This window comes from Salvia splendens, chromosome 8 (assembly GCF_004379255.2).
Source record: "Salvia splendens isolate huo1 chromosome 8, SspV2, whole genome shotgun sequence".
In the NCBI taxonomy this organism is placed as follows: domain Eukaryota; kingdom Viridiplantae; phylum Streptophyta; class Magnoliopsida; order Lamiales; family Lamiaceae; genus Salvia; species Salvia splendens.
In genome coordinates, this window is record NC_056039.1 from 14,066,832 (window position 1) to 14,094,548 (window position 27,717).

The 27,717-nt window shown below is 34.2% G+C and overlaps 4 protein-coding genes across 6 annotated transcripts; 3 read left to right on the top strand and 1 right to left on the bottom strand.

Annotated features, from left to right (window-relative positions):
• Positions 1 to 1,153: 1,153 nt before the first annotated feature.
• On the top strand, positions 1,154 to 3,910 carry LOC121745307 (thioredoxin-like fold domain-containing protein MRL7L, chloroplastic). Its single transcript, XM_042139154.1, has 6 exons — positions 1,154 to 1,324; positions 1,740 to 1,945; positions 2,028 to 2,569; positions 2,946 to 3,027; positions 3,119 to 3,230; positions 3,308 to 3,910. Exons 2-6 carry the CDS (start codon positions 1,748 to 1,750, stop codon positions 3,442 to 3,444), a joined length of 1,071 nt encoding a protein of 356 aa, XP_041995088.1. The 5' UTR covers positions 1,154 to 1,324; positions 1,740 to 1,747; the 3' UTR covers positions 3,445 to 3,910.
• Positions 3,911 to 5,381: 1,471 nt separating this feature from the next.
• LOC121745798 lies at positions 5,382 to 5,714 on the bottom strand. The gene has a single exon (XM_042139749.1). It carries the CDS (start codon positions 5,712 to 5,714, stop codon positions 5,382 to 5,384), a length of 333 nt encoding a protein of 110 aa, XP_041995683.1.
• A 9,648-nt stretch (positions 5,715 to 15,362) lies between these two features.
• On the top strand, positions 15,363 to 16,550 carry LOC121745799 (protein FAR1-RELATED SEQUENCE 5-like). Its single transcript, XM_042139750.1, has one exon. It carries the CDS (start codon positions 15,363 to 15,365, stop codon positions 16,548 to 16,550), a length of 1,188 nt encoding a protein of 395 aa, XP_041995684.1.
• Positions 16,551 to 25,757: 9,207 nt separating this feature from the next.
• On the top strand, positions 25,758 to 27,075 carry LOC121743947 (sugar transporter ERD6-like 5). 3 transcript variants are annotated; one of them, XM_042137356.1, is made up of 3 exons: positions 25,758 to 26,019; positions 26,097 to 26,252; positions 26,770 to 27,075. In XM_042137356.1, exons 1-3 carry the CDS (start codon positions 25,867 to 25,869, stop codon positions 26,950 to 26,952), a joined length of 492 nt encoding a protein of 163 aa, XP_041993290.1. In that variant the 5' UTR covers positions 25,758 to 25,866; the 3' UTR covers positions 26,953 to 27,075. The 3 variants fall into 3 exon arrangements, 2 of the variants coding, with proteins under 2 accessions (XP_041993290.1, XP_041993291.1); XM_042137357.1 differs by having other exon boundaries at positions 26,097 to 26,218; XR_006038351.1 differs by having other exon boundaries at positions 25,758 to 25,996; positions 26,097 to 27,075.
• The last annotated feature ends 642 nt before the right edge of the window (positions 27,076 to 27,717 follow it).

The window sequence follows — 27,717 nt, forward strand, 5'->3', positions numbered from 1 at the left end:
CCCAAAATTCAGAGCCATCTGCGAGGAAGAGCGTGCTCCTGGTGCGAAGAGGACAAGACTCGGCGTCGCCGACAACTACAGCAGTAGTAGCGGCTCACGTACCTTCGACCTCAACGACGATGTTTCGGAGGAGCCCCCCTCGACACTCTCCAGGCGCCCACATCCACATGGCCAGCAGTCCGCAATCCGAGAAGCTAGATCCGCCTCCCAACTCTCTGCTGCGGGCGTGTCTGCATCGCGCCCAACACCGGCAGCGGTGGCGTTGAGCAATACCCTGGAGGTGCAGATGATGAAGCAACTTCAGGAGAACTTGTCCTTGTACGAGAAGTCAACCAACCCAGTCACCAAGGGGATGCACTACGAGCTCATACTGAGGCTGAGGTCGAAGTAGGGGTTCAGCGAAGCGGCGGAGGCAGGAGTGGTGGGCTGCGGCGGCGACGGCGATGAAGCTGGTGAAGAAGAAGCGACAGATTCTGATGACGCCACCGAGTAGGCGACGGTGGTGGTGTTTTTTTAGTGTTTTTATAAAATTTTCGTTGTATAATTTTCCTCTATCTATAATACAATGAAGATTTGGTTTTAATTTTTTTAATTAAATTATGCAATTTTTTTTAAAATTATTATAGTCTGATATTTTTTAATTCTAGTTAAATTAAAATATACCAAAAATGAAAAAAATAATTAATTTGTGGCTTGAGCTTGTCCATTATTAGAGTGGACAAGTTTTTTTTGGTCTGGCTAAGTTTTTGTGGCTTGGGATTGGCTTCGGCCGGACTATTGTGGACACCCTAAAATAAACTAGATTGTGAATAGCACATGCACAACAATCATGCTACATAGCATACTAAAGGTGAATATGCTCCTAATCTAAGGGTCTTTGTTAAATGAAAAGTTGTCATTAACGCTACCTAAACATCCAACAAAACTTTCAGAGTTAAAAAAGACGAGGTGTTTCAATAGGAAGGTTACAATTGTTATTTCATTTTTAACTGGGCTAACTAAAGAGGAAAATTATCGGTATGCGGCGCATTACTTGCTCCGTTGCTTGGGCCAAGCCCAAAACTAGGGCCTGCATAAAAGAAACCAAACATTAAAAATTCAATTTAGTCTATTTTGAGTTAATAACCGTTATAAATTGAATTTCTCTAAGCAGGGGAAAATAAAGAAAAAGAAAAAGAAAAAGAAAAAGAAACCTCACATTATCCATTTCCGGTGCAAGGGGTTTTACTGAAATTCATCACCACATTTCTGAAGCTCAACTGGGAAGAAGGTATCGAGCAACGCCCAACATATAACTCATACTTCACTGAATTATTCTCAACTTGTACGTACTCGCAATTGTTTTCTATATTTTGTTTCTAATTCTTGCCATTTCAATTTTAATTGGGATTAAATTTAGTATTCTTCGATGCCAGTCCTATAGTTATTATAATCGCCTTTGTGATAATTCTGCAATTTATCTCCGTCTTATTTTTTGTTGTTTATATCTTGCATTTCACCCATTTTCAGGTAAAGATTGATTTTTCATATTGTGAAGGACTATTGAAGCTAGGTATTTGACTACATATATGTTGAAGGACCACTTATTTGCTTATGTATTCTTTTGCAGAGGGTTTTCTGGTGTAATTACTGTATTGTATTGTCTGGTGAAATAATATTATAGCTAGAAATGAACCAATTTTAAAATCTCGATTCAGTTGCAGATTTGTTTGTCTTGTCTGATTAGTTGTGTTAGTCAGATTCTTCAATGGCTCTACCTGCAATAGAGCCAATTCACCACCACACATGGCGTCTGCAAGTTCCGTATTTGCCTGCTCATGAGAGATGTTTGATTAGGTTTCCTTCTTATTCTGGGACTTCTCTCACACAGAAAAGCAGTCGTTGCTGCATTATGGGTTCCTCTAATAAGAGGCATGTAAAGAAATTCACTAGGCCACTGCCGATGGTACTTTTTTTTATCTGATGATTAATTTTTAAAGTTCAATTATTTTCTTAATCCTGTCTGAGCATTTATGTGGCTTATATAGTTCAGAAATACGAAGCAGGATATTAGCAACCGAGGCAGTCGAGTAAATGTTTCCAAAGTGGAGGAACTGCTACGGATGGGTGAGGGGGATGGAGACGACGACGAAGAAGAATCGGGGGTGAAGGATGAAGATAAGGATTCATTTGTAATGGATGAAGATGAGAGAAAGGAGTGGCGGCAGAAGATAAGAGAAGTCATGAGTAGGATTCCTGATGATGCAGATGAGGAGACTGATATGCTAGAGAAAAGGAAAAGGATGCAGAAGCTTCTAGCAGAATACCCTCTTGTCGTTGAGGAGGAGGATCCAGATTGGCCCGAGGATGCTGATGGCTGGGGTTTCAGCTTGGGTCAATTCTTCAACAAGATCAGCATAAAAAATGTCAAAAAGGAAGACGATGAGAATTATGACAGTGAAAATGAAATAGTGTGGAAGGATGATGATTATATTCGTCCGATCAAAGATATAACAACTGCAGATTGGGGAGAGGCTATCTATAAGGACATCAGCCCTTTAGTTGTTCTTGTTCACAACCGTTACAAAAGGTACTTTTTGAGTTCCAATTGTTTATATGGACCAAACTCTTCACCAACAGTTATTTATAGGTAACTGATAGCATTTTTGTGGTGCATTTGATATGCATTTTTGTGGTGCATTTGATATGCATTTTTGTGGTGCATTTGATATGAGAATCCTAAGAACCCTTGTACTTTTTCATTTTTTAAGTGCTTCAAATGAGTCATTCATAGATAGGACCTACATGTGCTTATAGATAGGACCTACATGTGCTTATGGATATTGAGGTTAGATTAACTAAATTTGATTATTGTAATTGTCTGCTCTTTATCTTTAAAGCACATTTTTCCGTTTAAATGTTGTTGTGCTTATAGCCTTATAGACAGTGTTTAAATATATATTCAGACCAAAGGAGAACGAAAAGATCCGGGAGGAAATAGATAAAGCTGTGCAGATCATATGGAATTGCAGGCTGCCATCACCAAGAGTAAGCAGGCTTAATTATTTTGGGTGTGTGTGTGTTTGTGCATGTATATTTTCATATTGAAGTTGATGCCTTGCTCATCTGTGGTTGACAGTGTGTTGCAATAGATGCTAACACCGATTTTGATTTGGTATCTGCTCTGAAAGTATCTGTTTTCCCAGAGATCATTTTCACTAAAGCCGGAAAAATTTTATACCGCGAGAAAGGTGCAGTTACATACTGTACTGTACTTGAGATACTCTACCTTGCTAAAAGCTTAACTTTTTGCATTATTCATTTCCAGCAATTCGAACAGCTGATGAGTTGTCAAAGATAATGGCTTTCTTTTACTTCGGAGCAGCCAAGCCCCCATGCTTAAGCGGGATTAAGAGCACGGAAGAAGCGATTCCTACAGTTGAAATCAGAAGTCAACATCTGTAGAATGTGTCATGTAGAATATTCTTGCACTTTTGGATGTAGCCAGCTCCATCTGGCCAGTCAATAGAAATCATACTGCCTTGAAATCTGCAAACTGGGGTTTGTGAAGATTATCGTTATGACAATTGGGAGCCCGATGAGTTGGGATGCAGATTTGATATGCCAGCTAGTCCCTGTGTGTATAATGTCATTAGTAGAACACTTTAACACCTGCATATGTCATAGCTCGTAGATTATCTCGGGCATGAGTTTAATGCAGCCTATGCCTAAACAGTAAATACAGGCTTGGTATTACTAAGGGTGCATCATCCCATTGTAACTAGGTCTATAGGTAGCTTACTTGCTCATATTGCTTAGTTATTTCTTTGTTAGTATTCACAATCCTTGTTTCCCACCTAGAATTAGTGAATTGAAATGTACTACTGTTTTACAAAACAAGAAAAGGTGATGCTGTTAGAGTTGATCTTCATTCCTCTCTCAAATTTATTTTGTTGAACAAACAACAAAGTAGTAAAATTTCATCATTACATGTTCAGCAACCAGATCATTACAGATATCCACTGATTGCTCGGATTCCGTGCTTGAATGGCAATTGCCACTGCATGAATCAATCACTCATTGTACTTTCCTCAGCAGCAGAAAGCCTTATGGTAATGGAAGCGGAACGCAAACAGCTGAAACGGGTTAGAGCCATCAAATTCACAATCAGCAACTCCTAAGGTACGTTTCTTTTTCTTCTCCTCAAAAACCGTAAGGCATTTTCCTGTACTATGAGAAACCCAGAATCTGAATGCGCGGTGGTTCAGTTTCTTGGGTGGATTGACTGATTTCCAGTCTGCCTCTGATATATTACTCAGCTTCTTTAATGCTCGTAGCTTCACTCTACCGTGCCTGTCTACTGAAAGATAGCTCTCATCAGAGCATTTATCCATGTAGTTTCTAAATCTGATCTTCCATACTTTAAATTAAATTAGATTAGGCTGTATAATCAATATATAGATGCTATGCTGTGTGCATGAATGCTGTTTACGTACCTTTTATACGAAAACTGGAACAAAACTTAGCATCCGTTTATGTAGTGCATTTGCAAACCCATGGTTTATGAAACTAGGCATTACCTTTGATAGCCAGAAGCTGAACCAGAGGTAGATTCCCAGCCAAAATAGGAGTTGTTGTTTGTCGACACCCCACCTTTAACATTAGGCACCTAGTAAACACCTCTATCTTCATACTTGACATAGTCAGACTGCAATGCGCCAGCGATTAAGGAGTCATCAAAAGCAGTCATATGAGGATATGCATTGCTAGGAGGACACTTATCCGTGTCACATGCTTTACATTGGCTGCAGAGAAGACCACTCTTCATACGCACAGCATCAGCAACAATGGATGCTTGAACGACAGCTAGGACTATAGCTAGAGAAACACAGTAGCTTCCCATAACCTCGTTTCTCTGAACCAGACTTCCATTTTGTTCCGTGTTCTGAGGTTATATATATACTTCATATCTGATTCTTGTTTGCATCAACCTATGGCCTGCCTTTGTCGAATGAGACAAACATTGCTGTTTGTAAATCGGCATGATAAGCATCCCCTGTGTCGCGATCAACTGCTAAGATTTGCAGTTGGCAGCTTGGTTTTTATTCATTACATTGGAGGTAACTACATTTAAGAATAATCAAACATGTTTTTGTTGCATTCAAATAATTTGTTTTATGTTTTGACCTTTTCTTCTTAAATTCCCCATCCTTCTTGTATTGAGAACAAGGAATGGGGAAGAAAGCAACAAGCAAACAAAATAAATTCTTGAAACTTGCTTTTGCAAGAACCCTTTTCACTCATTTCCAAGTACAAGCTTCCTAGTATTTACATGCACACAACAGAACACCCAAGACAAAAAAAAAAAGAAAAATGCAAAAAAAAAGCTTTAAAAATAAAATTCATGCACCAGTTATGCATGACAGCATCCTGTGGCTCCTAAACCTCACAATTTGCTTCTTAGGGGGAGGATGAGCACTGCCATCCGACGCAAAACCACGGCCACCTTCGATCACCACCGAGCTGCAGCGCCGGTGGTGGCCCGACTGCGTGTCATGGGGACCGGCGACGGACCCTCTCCTGCCGATGAATTCTCGATCAAGGCTGTCGTCCTTCATGTAGAAGTCGGCGATGTTGTATGGCTGTGCTGCTGCGCCGGAAGAGAGGCATTCGTATTTCCGGCGAGTCTGGCTCTTCTTCAGGGACTTGTACACCAATGGAATCAACCCTTCCATTTTCTGCTGCTGACTATTTTTTTGGCAGGTTTTCAAGGGTTTTCTTCCCTTTTGGTAGCTAGTTAGATTACTTGAAGAATTTTGTAGGTTAACTATATGGGTTTGGTAGGAGTTTGATTATGATTGTCTTTTTTCAATTTTCTTCATACTTTTTATATTGATGTATAAGAGTTGGAAGCACACCACACGTAATCGTTTGCTTGACTTGATTAAAAATACAACATATGTAGAAAAAACTTTAAGACTGGTTTTTTTAATACAATTTGATAATTTGAAGAAACCATAGTACTCCTTTCGTCTCAGCTACAATGACACATTTCTTATCGGCACGAGATTTTAGGAGCCGTTGATTAATGTGATTAATTGGAGAGAGAAAGAGTGAGTGTAAGTATTAAATGGAGGGAAAAAAGTTGAATATTTAACTGAAGAGAGAAAAAAAATGGTTAAGTGTATAAATTAAAAAGAGAAAGTAACCAAAAGTAAAAATGTATTATATTTTGGTTGGTACAAACTAAAAAGGAAAATGTGTCATTTTAGTTGGGACGGAGGGAGTAGTAAAATTTTTTATTCAACACTTCCGTTCTTAACTTGATAAGTTTTGCCCATATAAAATTCAAATAAATAGTTATGGAAACAAATCAGAAGATCTGCAGTAGAGTACGACGTAGCGATCAATCTTCAATTATTTGAAAAATCAAATTGATTTGCTAGTCTTCTACTGCAAAACCCCAACATAATCCACCCTCATTTTCTTAATAACATCAATTTTCTAAGTGGATACTAAACATAACCTTGGGATAAAGTATTTGAGGCTCTCCCCATCTTGTAGTGAAGCCAAAACTTTGTTACTCCCTCCGTCCTCAAAGAATATACGTTTTGGGGTTGACACGGATTTTAATGTAGAATTAGTAAAGTAAGAGAAAGGTATAGAGAAAAAGTAATTAAAGTATTGTTAATGGAAAATGAGGACCACCTCGTTAGAGAGAAATGACTTTTCAAAATTAGAAAATATTCTTATGGAATGACTAAAAAAGAAAGAATGCATATTCTTGTGGGACGGAGGGAGTATTAATAACTCATTATTTGAAACATTTTTATTTATAGAAAAGTATAACTTCCGCATTATTCTTCTATTTGCATTAAAATAAATATAATTATATTAACCCTCCGGATTTAAGTCAAGACTAGTTTCTAGTGTTTATCATGCCAAAAAGGATTAGTTTGCCCAATTTATTTATTTATTTATATTCCAGTTGTACATAAGTCTTCCCCGTCTTTGTCATTTAGTAAGTTTCTTCTTTCTCACCTTTTGATTAGTTTATGCAATGACATATAATCTTAGCTATATCAATGCACTAATATAAATTATTCATATATACTTTCTATGTATAATAATGTATGTATGGTATTTTTAATATGATATTCCTATTATATATAGGTTGCTTTTAATTCTTGAAACTCTTCCCTTCATTTCACTTTCTCGTATATATTAGTATATATACACGGCCACAATTATAAATTTATGATCTAGTAATAATTAATAAATGAAGTCTCGATTTTTCGATTCCATCAGACCTCAATAATTTATTGCTCGAGTTGAAAATTATCAATTACGATTGTTTAAACGGAATGATTCTCGAATTCAATAAACTAAGTATAATTGATGTTTTGAAAAATCCGAAGCAAGTTGGAGGGGCAGCCGTCTCTTTGACCTAGTAAGATCATAATTTACATTTTACACTCTATGGAAAGAGGGGAGTGTTATATTGCTATACTCAATATTTAATTACTAACTATAATTAAATACTAATAATTATTAGATATTCTAATAACTAACTTTTGAAAAATATCTTTAAACTTTAAATGATTATAACTATCTCAATTTAAATTATTTTTTTCACACAACATATATCAAATTAAAGATAATTTAATAAGGATTCCAACGAGATCTTAATTGCATATGTTTCGAAATCAAAATCTGAATTTTTTTATGAATTTTTGTATTTTTTGTCAAGCAGATAATATCAATATAACTAACAAAATATGTCAACTTAATACATGTAAAATGTTAATATGAAACTGCGTTGACATATTCAATTCATTGTGTTGACATTTTGATCAGAAACCTTAAATTTAGAGTTTTTAATATTAAAAAAATAAAAAAAATGAATTTACATGTAGCAATTTATAGACCATTAGATCTTTCAAATCTTATGATGTTAAATTAGTTGTAGTTAGCAATTAAGGGGTGAGTTAGAGCATTCACAATGGCTTTCGCCCAGCAATAGCCCAGCCATAACCCAGCCACAAACTCCTCCTGCCACATCATCAACACTAAAAATCCTCCTGCCACATCATCAAGACAAGCAAATAGCCCAGCAATAGCCTAATCACATCACTCCTAATTATATAAAAAAAATAATTGACAATCACACAAAATACGGAATTAAATTTACGACACAGATACGCGAAAATTCAATAATAATATTAAAATTAAAAAAAAGTACATTAATTAAAAAAATTACATTAATTTAAAAAAAACTCCTCTTCCACACACGAATTACGGAATTACATAATTAAAAATTACAATCACGCAAATACGGAATTAAATTTACGACACAGATACGGGAAAATGCAATAATTTTATTTAAATTAAAAAAAGTAAATTATAAAAAAAATTACATAATAAAAAAAAATCGGCTAGCCGATTCCGAGCCCGCAATGGCGGCTAGCGGATCGCCTAGCGCCTGCGAATCGGCTAGAGCTCGCCGATCGGCTAGCCTAAATTGTCGCAATGGAGGCTAGCGGATCGGCTAGCGCCTGCGATCGGCTAGCCTATCCGCTAGCCTCCATTGTGGATGCTCTTAGCAATTGATCACACTCCCTATACCCAATATGTATATTAAAGTTCTTATAGATAAAGTGACAATTAATATTATTCCAAATAAAAAGTGACCGTTGTTCCGAAAAAAAGCGCAGTTAATTCGAATTCAAGTGACTATAATTTCTATTATGATATATAAATGTTCTTAAAAATAACAATTCTCACTAGTATTGAGTAAAAATGTGACAATTGTATTCCTCAATTTTCTTTTAAGAAGAGATTATTATTATAACATAAATGTTCCAAGACACATGACAAATTGATTATTTCGGATCGAACATTTTCTTAGGTCATCCACCATGGGGCGCCCTAAAGCCCGCCCTATGCAACGCCATATCAGCATTTTATCCTCATACCTTTCCACCTGCAGTGAGGCGCCCTAAGGCACGCCCTAAAGGGCGCCCTAAGCATTTTCTTTTATTTGAATATTTAAATAACTACAAAAATTGAGAAAAACATTCATTTCATTTATAAAATTAATCATCTTAATAACTCGAAGAAGCAAATTCTCGTTTCACCGAATTCTACTTTTTAATCATAATTTTATTTATTCATTTTCTCTATCATACTAATTAAATATAACCTTATTGCGAATAAATTCGTGTAAATCTAAAACTATTTAGGGGCCTACTTTAACGAAGTTAACAAATAATTAGTAAGGCACTAAGCATTTTTAATAATTAGTTTTCAAAATATCTCAACTAATGCTTGTAGTCCAATGGTTAGGAATACTACCCTTCCAAGCAATAGAATGTGTTAGGGCGCGGACGACGCATCGTCCGTCGTCCGCGCACCCACAGTGACGGACGATAGGACGCCTTATGCATCGGGCGCGCTATCGTCCGCCCCACCATGGATGCTCATAAAAAATCAATTTGATCTTCTTCATTAATGGGATTTGTTCTGTGTGCTGAGTCACGTTGGAAGAATAATCTTTTGTGATCGTCATTGTAAATTACTATAGTTTATTAATTCAGACCATGGCTACCTGAGATGGAAACCCACAAGATTAGATAAAACTATGGTAATACTTTGATAGCTATGTTTAACCTGTTGCTTGATATTTTCTAAACACGTAAAATAGTTTTGGATTTGCTTTTATTTGAGAGATTAAAAAACACTTGGTACATTTATTCAAAACTTGGAGATGTAGTACAAAAAGGCGAAAAACTCCTAGTTATTATACTTTTTGTTTTTACTAAATCTTTGAACTTCTTTTTTCAGTTTAATACGTTCTTGTCCTTTTATTATTAATTTAGCTTTTTCAATATTTGTTTTTTTTAATGTAAACACCCTATGGTTGGGGCTTTTTCCATATTTGTAAATGTATTATGGTTGCTCAAGCCGAATATGATTCGATTATCGATATACTTATCGTTTAAGTTAGAGCTATTGTTCCTAAAATTACAAACGGTTTCTCAGTTAACAATAAAAAAATACTACCAATAAATAATAATGACTACTAATCGAGATTTAGACGAACGTGGGTATATAGAATCTGAATGAGTTTGAATAGTTGAACTTTGTAAATAGTGATGTTATCATATGAATTTGGGATGTCGATGAGGATGTCTACAGAATGTCTACTAATAGTAAATTTTTATAAAATTATTTACGTCATACTATCTATTAACATTAATTATATATATATATATATATATATATATATATATATATATATATATATATATATATATATATATATATGGTTTTGATCCATGCAAAAGCATTCTTAATACAAAAATGCAGAACCAAGCATACAAAAGTCATTTTTAGGTCATTGTAAGCTTATTTTTACGTCATTATAGTAAGGATGTCATGAAATGGTCTTAACATGAACTCAAATCCAAAGTTTATAATATGACCTAAAACTGCTTTACAATAACCCTCCGTGTTTTGTTTAATTATTGACCATTGGATTGTCAAATCTCATGGTCAGGATTTGGTCTGGATTTTGTATTGAGATCAAGTTTTGTATTGATCATTTTCCTATATATATATATATATATATATATATATATATATATATATATATATAGAGGGTAGTGATCAAGATATAACTAATCTTAAGTGTATAACTAGAGAATAAATCAACGCCACACATCTTAATACTCCAAATTAATCTTATGGCTTACATAATCTTGCAGATTTTTATAAAAAATAATAGCCCAAGGGCATTTTCGGAATTCAACGCTGATCTCTCCCAAATTCAAAGCGCGATTTCTAACAAATTCTGTATTTCACGGCGAATCAGACAATTCTAGACGCTTTCACCGCCGATCTCTTTCATGACTATTTTATTTATTGATTGAGCTGATTTTGAGTTTGTTTAATGGTTTTTAGGTTGGATTTTCATCTGGTGCAGCTATTCTTTGCTTGCTTGCCGTCGTTGGGTACCACGTTTATTCATCTAATCTAAATAGCATCTATTCGAATTGATCGGCGAACTCCGACATGGAGAGTCTGGCTGAGCCGCCGAGGTAGCGGTGTGTTGCTGCCACTAAAGTTGAGGAAATGAGAATCGATTAGAGAAGAAGACTTTGTAAATATAAGTGGATTTTGTTATTGTTTTTTTTTCCTATAAATCTTTTGGTTAGATTCATTGTAAGATAAAGAAGAATAGATGTATATTAATATGAGCACAGTATGTGTTTGATGAAATGTCACAGTGAGTTCATTATTTGTTGCTCAACATATCAATACTGCTATTTACTTCACTCTTGTTTACAAAACACATCACTCTTATTATGATTTTACTTCACTCTTGTTTATAAAACACATCACTCTTAGCATGATTTTACTTCACTCTTGTTTACAAAACACATCACTTTTATTATGATTTTACTTCACTCTTGTTTACAAAACACATCACTCTTATTGCGATTTTACTTCACTCTTGTTTACAAAACACATCACTATTATTACGATTTTACTTCACTCTTCTTTACAAAATACAACACTCTTAGCATGATTTTACTTCACTCTTGTTTACAAAACACATCACCCTTATTAAGATTTTACTTCACTCTTGTTTACAAAACACATCACTCTTAGCATGATTTTTCTTCACTCTTGTTCACAAAACACATCACTCTTGTTCGGATTTTACTTCACTCTTGTTCACAAACACACATCACTCTTATTCTGATTTTACTTCACTCTTGTTCACAAAACACATCACTCTTATTCTGATTTTACTTCACTCTTGTTCACAAAACACATCACTCTTATTCGGATTTTACTTAACTCTTACTCACAAAACACTTCACTCTTATTCGGATTTTACTTCACTCTTGTTCACAAAGCACTTTACTCTTATTCGGATTTTACTTCACTCTTGTTCACAAATCACATCACTCTTATTCGGATTTTACTTCACTCTTGTTCACAAAACACATCACTCTTATTCCGATTTTACTTCACTCTTGTTCACAAAACACATCACTCTTATTTTGATTTTACTTCACTCTTGTTTACAAAACACATCACTCTTATTACGATTTTACTTCTCTCTTGTTTACAAAGCACATCACTCTTATCATGACTTTACTTCACTCTTCTTTACAAAACACATCACTCTTACACCAATTATTATAGATTAAAATTGCATAAATAATCCAAATACGCTAATCATTTTGATACTGGAGAATGATAATTATTAGTAGTACTGTAATACTAATAATTTTTTAAATTATGGAGTTAATAAAAAATTGACCAATTTACTCACTTTTTATTTTTGATAATTTTTTTATTTCATTCTCATCTAATAGTAATATTAACATTTTTTCTCGTCTATTGCCAAGATTACACGCGATGAATCATTATCCAAATTGATAATCAATTTACAAATTCACAAGAAAACAAAATCCAACCATTAATCTGGTATGGGCGTTGAGGATTGAGCTGCACCAATACTCTGTCTTCTTAATCTTTGCGTATTCCAATTTCCTCTCTCTCCTCAAAACCTCATTTTCCCCCTTTCATGCACAATATACCAATCTCTAAAGCAGAGCATCCAACGGTTTTTGTATCTGAGTTGAGCAAACATGTCGGAGGTACTACTCAATTTTGAATGAGGTTGAATTGCGGTTTAATTTTGCAGAAGAAGGAAGAGGAGAAGAGGAGAAGAACGCAGTTTCTTTTTCAAATGAATTGAATTTGCAAATGACGTTACCTAATTTTGGACGTGCAATGACCATAATACCCTCGCCTTGTTATTATGGAGTAAATTTGTGATTGAGGGAGTTAATATCTCCTTAAATTCAAAAATTAATACTAGCCCTTGATTTTTTTTATCTTGTGGCTATGATTTGTTCTCTAGTTATAGGTTTAAGGGGCACTTGCCATAGATCATGACCCTATATATATATATATATATATATATAGGGGTGCATTATAATGATGACCCCAATTTCCGTAATAACCATATAACTAAATCAGGACCACACATTTTTAAAATCATGTGGTCTAGATTCAAACTTAACTTTCCTTCATAAAAAAGGCGCAGAGGGTAAATATGTCATTTCGCTTATTTAATTTCTGAATTTCGCTCATGATAAAATTTACGTATCCAAATTTCGCTCATTTAAATACGTAAAATCTTATTTCCCATGTTATACAGATGTAAGAGGTTCAGTTACACGTATGTATGAGGTTCAGTCATACGTAAAATCTTATTTCCCATGATATACAAATTTTGCTCATTTAAATACGTAAAATCTTATTTAAGTATCATTTTATCATTTTATCAGTCAAAAGTATCATTTTATCAACTCAAAGTATCATTCTATCCGGCAAAACTATCATTCTATGCAATAAACCTAACATATATCATTTTATTAGTCAAAAGTATCATTTTATCAACTCAGAGTATCATTCTATTCGGAAAAACTATCATTCTATGCAATAAACCTAACATATACTCCCTCCGTCCCACATAATTTGACCCAGATTTCCATTTTGAGCCGTCCCACATAATTTGACCCATTTCACTTTTACCATTTTTGGTAGTGGACCCCACATTCCACTAACTCATTCCTACTCACATTTAATTATAAAACTAATATATAAAAGTAGGACCCACATTCCACTAACTTTTTCAACTCACTTTTCATTACATTTATTAAAACCCGTGCCCGGTCAAAGTGTCCCAAATTATGTGGGACGGAGGGAGTATCATTTTATCAGTCAAAAGTATCATTTTATCAACTCAGTCAAAAGTATCATTTTATCAACTCAGAGTATCATTCTATGCAATAAACCTAATATATATCATTCTATGCGATAAAATGATAGATTCCGGCAAAGCTATCATTCTATGCAATAAACCTAACATATATCATTTTATCATTTTATCAGTCAAAAGTATCATTTTATCAACTCAGAGTATCATTCTATCCGGCAAAACTATCATTCTATGCAATAAACCTAACATATATCATTTTATCATTTTATCAGTCAAAAGTATAATTTTATCAACTCAGAGTATCATTCTATCCGACAAAACTATCATTCTATGCAATAAACCTAACATATATCATTTTATCAGTCAAAATTATAATTTATCAACTCAGAGTATTATTCTATCTGACAAAACTATCATTCTATGCGATAAACCTAACATATATCATTTTATCATTTTATCAGTCAAAAGTATCATTTTATTAACTCAGAGTATCATTCTATCCGGCAAAACTATCATTCTAAGTAGTAAACCTAACATATATAAGCCAAAAGTATCATTTTATCAACTCAGATTATCATTCTATCCGACAAACTATCATTGTATGCAGTAAACCTAATATTTAGCGAAATTCAGAAATTAAATCAGGGAAATGACATATTTACCCCCGCGCTTTTTTTTATGAAGTAAATCTAAGTTTGAATCTCAACCACAAGATTAGAAAATATGTGTGGTTCAGATTTGGTTATACGGTTATTACGTGATTTAGGGTTATCATATGATCACAACTCTCTCTCTATATATATATATATATATATATATATATATAGAGGTTAGTGATCAAGATATAACTAATCTTAAGTGTATAACTAGAGAACAAATCTCAGCCAAACATCTTAATGGAACAAATAAGTATTATTTATTTTAATTATAGAAAATATGCTGAGGGTAATTTTGGAAATTGCTTTCTGAATTTAAATCTGCGATCAAAACATGCAAATCTGCGATCAAATTATTCCATAATCTGCGATCTTTTCTTTCCTTCCAAATCTGCGATCCGATTTCTTTCCAAATTTCGTTACAAATCTTATTACTTCATTCAAATCGCGATTGAATTCAATTCGACGTGATTCAATTCGTTATTCAATCCGTTCATCACGATTCAAATCAATCATCGTGATTCAAATCAATGGATTCAATTATGAGGTCAGACGAAGATTATTTCGATTCCGATTCATCATCTTCGGGCGAGGAAGCTGAGACTTCTAAAGGTAATCATTATTCGTTCAATTCTATAACAATTACTTCACTCTTCTTCAATTCTATAACAATTCCTACTATTTCTTAATTTTAATATACAATATTTTCGTGTATTGTGATTATGAAAACATAATTTATGTAGTTAGATTTATAGTTGTTTCACTGATGTTAAGTGATTATGAAAATCATATGGCCTTTGTATTATGTTTACATGGTTAGATTTATAGTTGTTTTGCAAATAAGAGTGAAGTGAAATCAGAATAAGAGTGATGTGTTGAATAAAGTTGTCAATACAAGACACCGGTGGTGTATGTGACACGTTATGAATAAAGTTGCTGACAAATTGCTAAAGAACATGCTTGGTAGTGAACAATTAAAGAAGGAACTGAATGCATGTGTATGGTCAGAGTTGATAGAACCTGATGCATTTGAGGAAACTTGGCATGTTATAATGGAAAGATATGGGCTGACCAATAATGTCTGGTTTTCATCAATGTTTGCATCCAGAAAATTTTTGGTTCAAGCCTTTTTCCATGATTTTCCGATGAGTTCGTTGATAAAGACAACTTCTATATCTGAATCACAGAATAGCTTCTTCAAAAGGTACTCAAAGTCTCGGGCTAACCTTATGCAATTTTATATGAACTATAATCATGCTCTGGAGACTCAAAGAAGTAATAGTGCAAAGCTTGAATACTATGATTCAACAAAAGTGCCTATTTTGCGAACAGGATTGGAAATCGAGAAACATGCATCGACGATATATAGTGGTAGTGCTTATAATGAAATTCAAGAAGAGATAGTATTTGCATGTTTCTCTTTGTCTTGTGCAACTGTAGGAGTGTCTACCAATATAGATATTGAAGTATATGACATAAAGGACAAGGATTCAAACTCATGGACAGTGACTTACTCCATTGGTGATGACACCTATTTGTGTGGATGCAAAAAAATTGAAAGACTTGGTCTATTGTGCAGCCAGATATTTTATGTGTTGAAACATAATTTTGTTAAGTTGATACCCGAGAAGTTGCGTGGAGGAAGATGGTTGAAGTCACAGTTTGTGAAGCCAATACATGGAGGTTTTTGTGATGATCAAGAAATACACCTTGTTGTGGACAAGAAGAAGATTGCATTTAAAAACTTGTATGCATTATTCATTGAAACAACACAAACCATTGAAGGGAACATTGATCAAATCAATGCATTCGCTGCAATTATTGAAGAAGGTAAGAAGCAGCTTCTTGGAGAAGATGTTGTTCTGTCTTCCACACAGAATAGAGCAATGATTGAGAACTTCTATGGCTCACATGTTTCGAACAATATTGAAGTTCATCCTCCTGAGGTTGTTAGTACAAAGGGAAGTGGAAGTAGGAAGAAATCGAAGAGGGAGTCAGCAATAAAGTTAGCAATGAAACCAGGCCGAAAGTGTGGAAACTGTCATGAGATTGGACACCATGATTCTAGGAACTGCAAAAAAGTTAATGAGAAGGCAAATCAGAGGCAATGAGGATTTGAATAGTAATAGTTCACTTTGTAGCATTTTTAGAACACTAATGATTCATTTTATTACACTTTTGAGTGAATTTTATCTCAATGCAAACTTGGTTTTTGTGTTAAGCTCAAGTGTCAGTAAGTTCATCACAACATATACATTCACAAAACAAATCACTCTTACTTCGATTTTACATCACTCTTGTTCACAAAACACATCACTCTTATTCTGATTTTACTTCACTCTTATTCTGATATAACTTCACTCTTATTCAAAAAACACATCACTCTTATTCTGATTTTACTTCACTCTTGTTTACAAAACACTTCACTCTTATTCTGATTTTACATCACTCTTGTTCAGAAAACACTTCACTCTTATTCTGATTTTACATCACTCTTGTTCAGAAAACACATCACTCTTGTTCAGAAAACACTTCACTCTTATTCTAATTTTACATCACTCTTGTTCAGAAAATACATCACTCTTGTTTTGATTTTACTTCACTCTTGTTCAGAAGACACTTCACTCTTGTTATGATTTTACTTCACTCTTGTTTACAAAACATCATTCTTACTGTAATTTTACTTCACTCTTGTTAACAAAACACATCACTCTTACTTCGATTTACTTCACTCTCGTTCACAAAACACATCACTCTTATTCTCATTTCACTTCACTCTTGTTCACAAAACGCATCACTCTTATTCTGATTTCACTTCACTCTTGTTCACAAAATACATCACTCTTATTCTGATTTCACTTCACTCTTGTTCACAAAATACATCACTCTTATTCGGATTTTACTTCACTCTTGTTCACAAAACACTAGTTCCTTATTCAGTGAAGTAAATAGATACAACACAACAGTGAATTAAATAGTCAACAAGATATTAATGTACAATAAGTACTTGCTATTGAATTTAAATGAAGTTTTCTACAATAGTTCATGAACGATTGAAGTTTACAATTATTTTTTCCACATCTATTTTATTTTATTTCCCATATTCTTCATAATGCTTTGATGCTAGTGACAAGATATTCAATGCCTCATTATTTTTTTCCAACAATAATAATGCGCTGTAATACTTTGCTCTTAGTCTTTGGAGTATTCCCTTGCTTCTTGCAGTTAATCCATACTTCCAATCTTGTTCACGCTCACCATAATAACATTCCAAATGTCACATAAAAAAAACTCCACAATCTTCTACATTTGATGTTGTTCTCCAAGGCAGTTTGAGCCTTACTATGCTCACATCCTTTATTGATTTGCTTTGGTTTTGATACCTCATTTTTATCAAATAATGACAAAAATACAATCTCTGCAATATATCATTATAAATATCAGATGTAGTTCACTATAAAGAGTACTATACTTCACTGTAATCACAAAAATACTTCACTATATATCATGTATACTTACCACATTTGCAGGTATGCTACCATATTTGATTAATACATCCTCATCGTCAGCATTCTTCGAATTGTCAATCACCACTATACTTTTAGTACTAAATCTGAAGCATATGGTATAGTAATGTTCTGCAGCACATATTAGAAAGAACACCTACATATATAATAATAATAATTTCAGAATAAAAACAATTAGTGAATATAACAAAGAATCAATTGTGTTAAGTATTTACCAAATCTACATCGCCCCATTTGAAATACGGAATTTGTTCAACCTCAGTTTGTAAATTGTCACAGAATCTATCAATTAGAGTCATGAGGTCGACCCCATCAAGCCGGTGAACAACTGTATACAGCTGAAAGATGAGACAAGTCAAATCTGGATGGAAATAATTCACTTTGTGACCTGTTTTATAGAACTAATAAACTGTGTATTATGTACAATAGTGAAGTGAAATAAGAATAAGAGTGAAGTGTTTTGAAACAAGAGTGAAGTAAAATCGAAGTAAGAGTGATGTGTTTTGTGAATAAGAATGAAGCGAAATCAAAGTAAGAGTGATGTGTTCTGTGAACAAGAGTGAAGTGTTTTCTGAACAAGAGTGATGTGTTTTCTGAACAAGAGTGAAGTGAAATCAGAATATAGTGCATATATACTTATGAAGTTTAAATATCATATAGTGAAATGAATATGATTAGTAGTGAAGTAAACATGCTTTATAATGAACATATACCATGCAATTAATTTTTCAAAATTTATATTATTCTTACGGATGGGTATGTTGTGAAAAAGAGGCGCCTTGATGAAGATAGAGCCCTGTATTCTTCCATATTATTTAAATAAGAAGCCCATGCACTGATCACACCCACTTCTATTAGCGTATGTGGCAATAGTGAACATAATTCTCTTTTTGTTACCATTATGACATTATCATCATACACTATGGCGTCCCTGTTCAAATATGTGTGTGTGTTAGCACATCTTTTGTATATTTTTCTTCTAAATCAGAACTATAATATAAATCTTACTCATTTGATTTATATGTTGTCATAATCCACAAAAAGATTTGTGACTCCTTCAAGGTAAACTTGGTTTTGGCCTGAACCACCCTTTCATGGAATGGAGATTTCAATACAGCTGATATTCTCTTCTCAGCTTTTGAACGTATCTCCATTTGTTCAATCCTAGCAGTTGTCTGTCAGGGCAAGAATGATATGAAAACTTCACTATATAAGACATATAGTTCACTTGATGTTTGTTAAAAGTGTTGGTGAATGAATGCGATATATCATTGTTTAACACTTACCATGTCTGGATTGTAAACTACTATTTCGGTTGAAGGATTTTTGCCAGATACATTCAACTCTGATTGAACACAATCATCATCAGCATATATCTCCATGCATGCTTCTATTGCAGATGCAATTTGGGCATCCACAATGTCTTCCTATTTTCATAATAAGAAATGAAAACACACCACTATTAACACGATTTTTACTTCACTGTTGTTTACAAAACACATCACTCTTATTCAGATTTCGCTCCACTCTTGTTCACAAAACACATCACTCTTGTTCAGAAAACACTTCACTCTTGTTCATAACACATATCATTCTTACTTCGATTTTACTTCACTCTTGTTCACAAAACGCATCACTCTTATTTTGATTTCACTTCACTCTTGTTCACAAAATACATCACTCTTGTTCAGAAAACACTTCACTCTTGTTCACAAAACACATCACTTTTATTCTGATTTCAGTTCACTCTTGTAACAAACACATCACTCTTGTTCAGAAAACACTTCACTCTTGTTCACAAAACACATCACTCTTATTCTGATTTCACTTCACTCTTGTTAACAAAACACATCACTATACACATGCAACACAAAAACCTCACTTAACAATGGAACACATCACTCGAAGCACTTTTTTATACCTTCATCTGTGTGTTTTGTGATGTTGCTTTAGCGACATCTTCATAAAATTCATTTGTCTCCTGCAAATAGTGAAATGTGATATAACATAAGAATAAAAACTCAAAAAAGTAAATAAACATTATGCATTAGTACAGAACATAATACAAATTGTTTTTAGTTCACTCTGAATCAAATGTCAAGTGTTAAAATACAACAGACCACAATCATATTATTTAAAATATCCATGGTTTCTGTTCCAAATCTTCAACTTACTAGTTTCTTTCCCAAGTTAATATCAGGCAAAATTGATGTGCCTTCATTCACTAATTTGCATTTTTCATCATGGGCTTCCATCATTTTTTCCATAAGCTGAATCCATTCTGGATCATCTTCTTGATCCTCTTCCATAGCTTGTGTCATGTTTCGATTGACTTAGACACAGCTTGGTCCCCTTGATCAACCTCCACACCAACCATCTTTAGTGCATTTATAGCTGCAACTTTGAAGCAATTGGTGTCATTGGTATTTGTTGGAGCATCCTTTATATACCTCATCATTTTACTAATAGCATCTACAGCCTCCCCAATTGAACTTTTAATTTCATCAGACGAAGGAACTTGATCACTTGAAGGAGGGTCTTCATCAGTTGAAGGGGGGGACTTCATCAGGTAAAGGAGCTTCATCAGTTGAAGGGACAGAGGTGGTGATAGTTATTGAATCCTTGTTGGCATATAAAGATTCAATGGAGACATGATCAATGATACTTTCTATGCTTCCTCTTCCAATGGTGCCTCTATTATTGAATTCCATCTGTCCTCTCTCCTTAAGAATGGATTCTGTCCAGTTACGGACAGTTGGGAATCTTCTAACCATCAGTCTTGTTCTGTAGACAACCCTATCTACATAGCATGCCTGCAAAAACAGATCAATAATAAAATGCATTACAAGGACTTCACTCTTATTCTGATTTTACTTCACTCTTGTTCATAAAACACATCATTCTTGTTATGATTTTACTTCACTCTTGTTCACAAAACACTTCACTCTTATTCTCATTTTACTTCACTCTTGTTCACAAAACACATCACTCTTGTTCTGATTTTACTTCACTCATGTTCACAAAACACTTCACTCTTGTTCTGATTTTACTCCACTCTTGTTCACAAAATACTTCACTCTTATTCACATTTTACTTCACTCTTGTTCACAAAACACATCACTCTTATTCTGATTTTACTTCTCTCATGTATAAAAAACACGTCACTCTAACCATGCATTTACTACTTAACCGTGTAAAACATCACTCTAAATATGATTTTACTTCACTCTAAGCATGTTTTTACTTCACTATAAAGGAGTGGTTAAAATAGAAAACTCACAAAGAGGAAAGTGATTGGTCCAGTGAATGTGGTGGATTTGTTCTTGAGTTTCCAGCTATCATGTGCTGTGATTAGCGTATCCAACACGTAGCTGCACCAATTGTACTGCCTCACATTTGAAATGTTGCCAATATCGTCAAAGATACGGCCAAGACATTTTCCGTTGGCAGTTAGTGAGATCAGAACATTGTCCAACAGAATAAGAAATATTTTCTTAAACCACTCACCACCTTCTAGATCACTATCAAGCTGCTCTTGCAAATCAGCTGCGGTTATTGCTTTGTTCTTCTTAGCCTTGGCAATGGTCTTCATCACATCATTCATTTCATGGTTCTTTTCTCTTTTAATCATCAACTCTCCTCTTGGCCGTCCCAGCGTAGCATACACATCCTCCTCAGTGATGTGTAATGGTTGATCATCAACAAGTTTTATTCTGGAGCAGTTGTCATGATTAAAATTTTCAAGTAGTGAAAATTCCATGTCAGCAGGAATACATCGTATCTTCAAATGCACAAGCTGTCCAAAACCCATCTCTTCCAGAGCAACTATCTATTTGGAGTTCATTTTCTCAATGGCATCAACCAGAACTTTCACCCCTATCTTTACGACCAATTTAGGTCGTCTGATTTTACATGTAATAGATTTAACACTCTTTGCTTTAGCCAGTTTCTTTCTGCCAGGCATTTCTGGTTCGTCGATGCATTGTGACCTCCCACGCTTTGAGGCTGGAAGACATACAAGAAAAGTGATCAAATTCATGAATACACACTTAATATAGCTCAAAATTATACATTAATGACTATGCCCAATACATAAATAATTAAATTACTCACTCTCTGGTTTCTGCATATCATGTTTCTTTTTGGACCTTATTTCGGGAGAAGTTGTTGTTCGAAGGACATCTTGTTGATTTTTTGTCCTTATTTCAGTTGTAGGTGCAGCAATTTGTTGCGTTCTATCCTCATGCATCTTAGACCTTATTTCGGCTGCAACAGCTTCATGGATATGAGAAAAAAAAAATCAATATAGCAAAAAATCAAAGACACATCACTCTTGTTCAGAAAACACTTCACTTTTGTTCACAAAACACATCACTCTTATTCTGATTTTACTTCACTCTTGTTCAGAAAACACATCACTCTTATTCTGATTTTACTTTACTCTTGTTCAGAAAACACATCACTCTTGTTCAGAAAACACTTCACTCTTGTTCACAAAACACATCACTCTTGTTCAGAAAACACTTCACTCTTTTTCACAAAACACATCACTCTTGTTCAGAAAACACTTCACTCTTGTTCACAAACCACATCACTCTTATTATGATTTCACTTCACTCTTATTTGCAAAACAACTATAAATCTAACCAAGTAAACATAATACAAAGGCCATACGATTTTCATAATCAGTTAACATCAGTGAAACAACTATAAATCTAAACACAGAAACTACGGTTTTCATAATCACAATAAATAGAAGGAATGACTCACGGTTCGAACCTGAGTGAATAGAACCGGAACTTCCAGTTGTATTTTTCTTCGCTCGTTCAAAAGCTACAAAAAATACAAATCTAAATCAGACCTAAAATAAAACCTAGAAATGATTGTTAATCAACAGGAAATTTACTTTTCGAAAAATCCTTTTGAGTTGTATCCATTTGTTCGACAAAGTAGATGATGTTGACGACATGAATGCGGTTTAGTCGGCGACGGCGAATGCGGTTTAATCGGCGATTTTACGATGCTAAACAGAGAGGAGAAGAGAGATGAAGACGCTGTGTGAAAGATGACGAGACGCGGTTTTCAAATCAATTTTCGCACCTAACAGATTTTGAATTTAATTCGATGTGCAATGATAATAATACCCCTGACTTGTTATTATGGAGTAAATTTGTGATTGAGAGAGCTAAAATCTCAATAAATTCAAAAATTAATATTAGCCCTTGATTGTTTTGATCTTGTGGCTATTATTTGTTCTCTAGTTATTTGGTTAAGGGGTGTTTGTCATAGATCACTACTCTATATATATATATATATATATATATATATATATATATATATATATATATATATATATATATATATATATAGGGAGCTGATTAAAGTATAACTAATTTTAAGTGTATAACTAGAGAATAAATCTCAGTCACTATTTTGGGAAATCAACCTTCAAACCGTTCACCACCACAGGTTTCAAATCGATAACTCTGTCTTCAACCGCCGGCACCAAAACCTCTGCCTGAGGTTCTGGCGCGACGACGGTCTTGAAATTCGCCTGAGCCGGAAGCGGAACAAAACTCTCTAAAGTAGGCTTTATGACTGAAATCAAGCGCTCAGATCGAATCGCCGCAGGCTCAGTGTGGCTCTGGTGGAAGCACGACGACGCGACGATGGTGATGATGATTCCGTTGATGATTATGTACAGATACGGAGGTTTCATCCAGGATATAACGACCGACCACAACGCCGGAACATTTTCCACGGCGATCGGAATCGACAGCTTCAGCACCATAGCTGCGGATAAAACTCCAGCTGATATGAGAATCATCCTCATCGACATCCAGCTGTTTATCGCCCCCATAGCTTTCAATGTAGTGAGAGTGTGTGTGATTTAGAGAGAGAGAGAGATTAGATGATACAAGTGAAGGGAATTGGAGAGTGGTGCTGTGGAGAAGGTGATGTGTGTGGGATTACGTTATACTAGATTTATAACGTAATTTGTGTGTAATTTATTTTCAATTTTTTTATTTTATATAATTACTTGCTGGATTTGGAAGTGAAAAGTCAAAATCACTTACTACTATCCTAGATTTACCACTTTTCTGGTCGGCTAACACTTGATAATTACGTTATCTGGATAAACTAATTTCAAAATTACTCCAACCAAAGCTTAGTGTTTTCTAGAATATGCACGAGAGTGATATAAAATTACTTTGAGTATGGCTTTGATAATGTGGTTTTCTAGAATATGCACGAGATGTATGTGTTATCCTAGCTTGGAGTGGTCTATTTTTTTTTAAAAATAGTGAAGTAAAAACATGATAACAGTGAAGTGTTTCATGGTTAGAGTGATGTATGTGTTATCCTTGCTTCGAGTGATCTATTTTTTAAAAATCAGTGAAGTAAAAACATGCTTAGAGTGATATGTTCCGTGGTTAGAGTGATGTATGTGTTATCCTTGCTTCGAGTGATCTATTTTTTAAAAAACAGTGAAGTAAAAACATGCTTAGAGTGATGTGTTCCATGGTTAGAGTGATGTATGTGTTATCCTTGCTTAGAGTGATCTATTTTTTAAAAAAACAGTGAAATAAAAACATGCTAAGAGTGATGTGTTCCATGGTTAGAGTGATGTATGTGTTATCCTTGCTTCGAGTGATCTATTTTTTAAAAATCAGTGGAGTAAAAACATGCTTAGAGTGATATGTTCCGTGGTTAGAGTGATGTATGTGTTATCCTTGCTTCGAGTGATCTATTTTTTAAAAAACAGTGAAGTAAAAACATGATTAGAGTGATGTGTTCTATAGTTAGAGTGATGTATGTGTTATCCTTGCTTAGAGTGATCTAATTTTTAAACACAGTGAAGTAAAAACATGCTAAGAGTGATGTATATTGTACATTACAGTGATGTATATTGTGCATTACAGTGAATTGTTTTTCATTTTAGGGAAGTATATTGAGCAATTAGTGAACTACAATATGCTTACAGTGAAGTGTATTGAGCATGCCTTGACATGGACTATATTGAGCATATAGTGATGTATATTGTGCATTACAGTGATGTATATTTCTGTATGCTTATAGTGAATTGTTTTTCATTCTGCATGCCTTATAGTGATTTTAATATGTTATTTATTATTTATATATTTGTATGGATATTCGTCTCTAAATAGAATAATGGATATTCATTTCTAAAATTATAAACTTTGATCAAATTTGTGTTTTTCACTGATTCTAAAATTCGTAGTTACTGTGCAATCAAGAGAAATACATTTTGAAATATTTTAAAATATAAAAAGAAAATAGGAGAGAAAAAATAGTGGAATATCTACATGTTTCCCAAAAAATAGTGGAACATCACTATAACCATGTTTTTACTTTACTGATGTTAACAAAATACATCACTATAGTAAAATATCACAGAAACATCACTCTAACCCTGAAACACATCACTATAACTATGTTTTTACTTCACTGATGTTAACAAAATACATCACTATAACAAAATATCACAGAAACATCACTATAACCATGTTTTTACTTCACTGATATTAACAAAATAGATCACTATAGCAAAAGATCAAAGAGACATCACTCTAACCCTGGAACACATCAATATAACCATGTTTTTATTTCACTGACGTTTACAAAATAGATCACTATAACAAAAAATCAAAGAAACATTACTATAACCCTGGAACACATCACTATAACCATGTTGAACAGAAAACTCAAAAATGGTTAAAAGGTACACAAGTAGAGATAATATGTTGAATAGTGACACAGGAAAAAAAAGGAAAGAAGGGGAGTAATATACAAATATTTCAACTATCCTTCTCAACAACCATTCACTACCTATAATTTCCCTCATTTTTGATCAATTCATTTCCCCTACCAACGTGTAATGGACTCGGTAAGCACCACAACCTCTCTGCTTCCAGAGATAAGCCCGGAGGTCGCTGCCGGTGCTAACAATTCCGATTCAGACTCCGCCACCGCTATTCTTGTACTAAGCACCGTTGTGGGCGTCGCAGGTTCATATGTTTTTGGCTCTGCTGTGAGTTTTTGATCGCATCTCTTTACTTATCTTCCGTTTTACTCGAATTAAATTGTTCCTCTTTGACACTTTTGCAGGTGGGATTTTCGTCGCCTGGGCAGCCAAGAATTGTGGATGATCTTGGATTAACAGTGGCAGAGGCGACGGCGATGGAGACGGAGACGGTTGGATCGCTCAAATTGCAGAAGAGAGAAAGAAGGTTGAATAGTGGGAATTTGCAGTGTGGTGGCGAGGTTAACTTTCAAATGAAGTAAAAATTTACATAACCTAATTTTTTCAGTGCAATGACCATTATACCCCGCCTTGTTATTGTGAAATAAATTTGTGATAGATGGAATTAATTTCTCCTTTAAATTCCAAAATTACATGTATTAATACTAGCCCTTGATTTTCTTGATCTTGTGGCTGTGATTTGTTATCTAGTTATGTAGTTAATGAGCACTTGCCCTAGATCACTACTATATATATATATATATATATATAGTAGTGATATGGGGCAGGTACCTTAAGTATACAACTAGAGAACAAATTTCAGCCACAAGATCAAAAAATTAAGGGCTAAGATTACTTTTAGAATTCTAGTATTATATTCAGGTTTTGATTCACTATATGAATAATTTAGTTCACTCGGGGGTATATTGGTCATTTTGCTGAACTAAAATGAGGTGGGTCTTCTCTTTCCCTAATTTGAACATTCCACTTCCGTCTGTCTCTTCTCTAAACCTCATTTTCTCTTTGTCGAATACATAGGGTTCCACCACCGTGACCTCCATTCTTCGTCATGTTTCCTCCATTCCAGCCGCCATTTCCTCCATTCCTCGTCGTCGCATAGTTAGGGCTCATCACCGTGCTTTCCTCCGTCAATTTCCGGCGTTGTGTCCTCCAATCCTCACCGCCTCACGATCGCTGCGATTGCGTTTTCTTCTAATCTAGTTTGTAAAATTTAAATCTCTTATAAGTTTCTGATTTTTTGTTTCTTTGAGCAATAGTTGGAGAATCGGAAAAAAGTAACACTGCTTGTTTTTTTCTTATTGAAATGTGAGGTTTGAAAATTCATTTGGTGTGATCTTGTGCAGTGTATTTTTGTTGACAACGTTTCAAAGAGCTTGACGCGGAGAAAGATCACTTCATGCTCAATATACTTCACTAGACGCAGAGCATATAAATCACTATACGCATAATATACTTCGCTAAAATTTTAAAAAAGTACACTAAAAGAGGCACGCAGAATATATTTCACTTTATGAACAATATACATCACTGAAATAAAAAAAACAGTACACTATAAGACATGCAGAATATACTTCACTATATGCACAATATATATCACTCTATGATCAATATACTTCACTAAAATGGAAAAACAGTACACTATAAGGCATGCAGAACATACTTCACTTTATGAACAATATACATCACTATATGCTCAATATACTTCACTGAAATAAAAAAAAACTGTACACTATAAGACATGTAGAATATACTTCACTATATGCACAATATACTTCACTATATGCTCAATATACTTCACTAAAATGGAAAACCAGTACACTATAAGGCATGCAGAACATACTTCACTATATGCACAATATATATCACTATATCCACATTATACATCACTATATGCTCAATATACATCACTAAAATGGAAAAATAGTACACTATAAGGCATGCAGAACATACTTCACTATATGCACA

Excerpts from the sequence above, each read along its gene's own strand:
- LOC121745307 (XM_042139154.1), top strand. The coding sequence starts at position 1,748 with ATGGCTCTACCTGCAATAGAGCCAATTCACCACCACACATGGCGTCTG. Across the intron at positions 2,570-2,945 it reads GTTCACAACCGTTACAAAAG|ACCAAAGGAGAACGAAAAGA; the intron begins GTACTTTTTGAG and ends ATATATATTCAG. Across the intron at positions 3,231-3,307 it reads AATTTTATACCGCGAGAAAG|CAATTCGAACAGCTGATGAG; the intron begins GTGCAGTTACAT and ends ATTCATTTCCAG.
- LOC121745798 (XM_042139749.1), bottom strand. The coding sequence starts at position 5,714 with ATGGAAGGGTTGATTCCATTGGTGTACAAGTCCCTGAAGAAGAGCCAG.
- LOC121745799 (XM_042139750.1), top strand. The coding sequence starts at position 15,363 with ATGAATAAAGTTGCTGACAAATTGCTAAAGAACATGCTTGGTAGTGAA.
- LOC121743947 (XM_042137356.1), top strand. The coding sequence starts at position 25,867 with ATGGACTCGGTAAGCACCACAACCTCTCTGCTTCCAGAGATAAGCCCG. Across the intron at positions 26,020-26,096 it reads CATATGTTTTTGGCTCTGCT|GTGGGATTTTCGTCGCCTGG; the intron begins GTGAGTTTTTGA and ends ACACTTTTGCAG. Across the intron at positions 26,253-26,769 it reads ATTTGCAGTGTGGTGGCGAG|GGTTCCACCACCGTGACCTC; the intron begins GTTAACTTTCAA and ends TCGAATACATAG.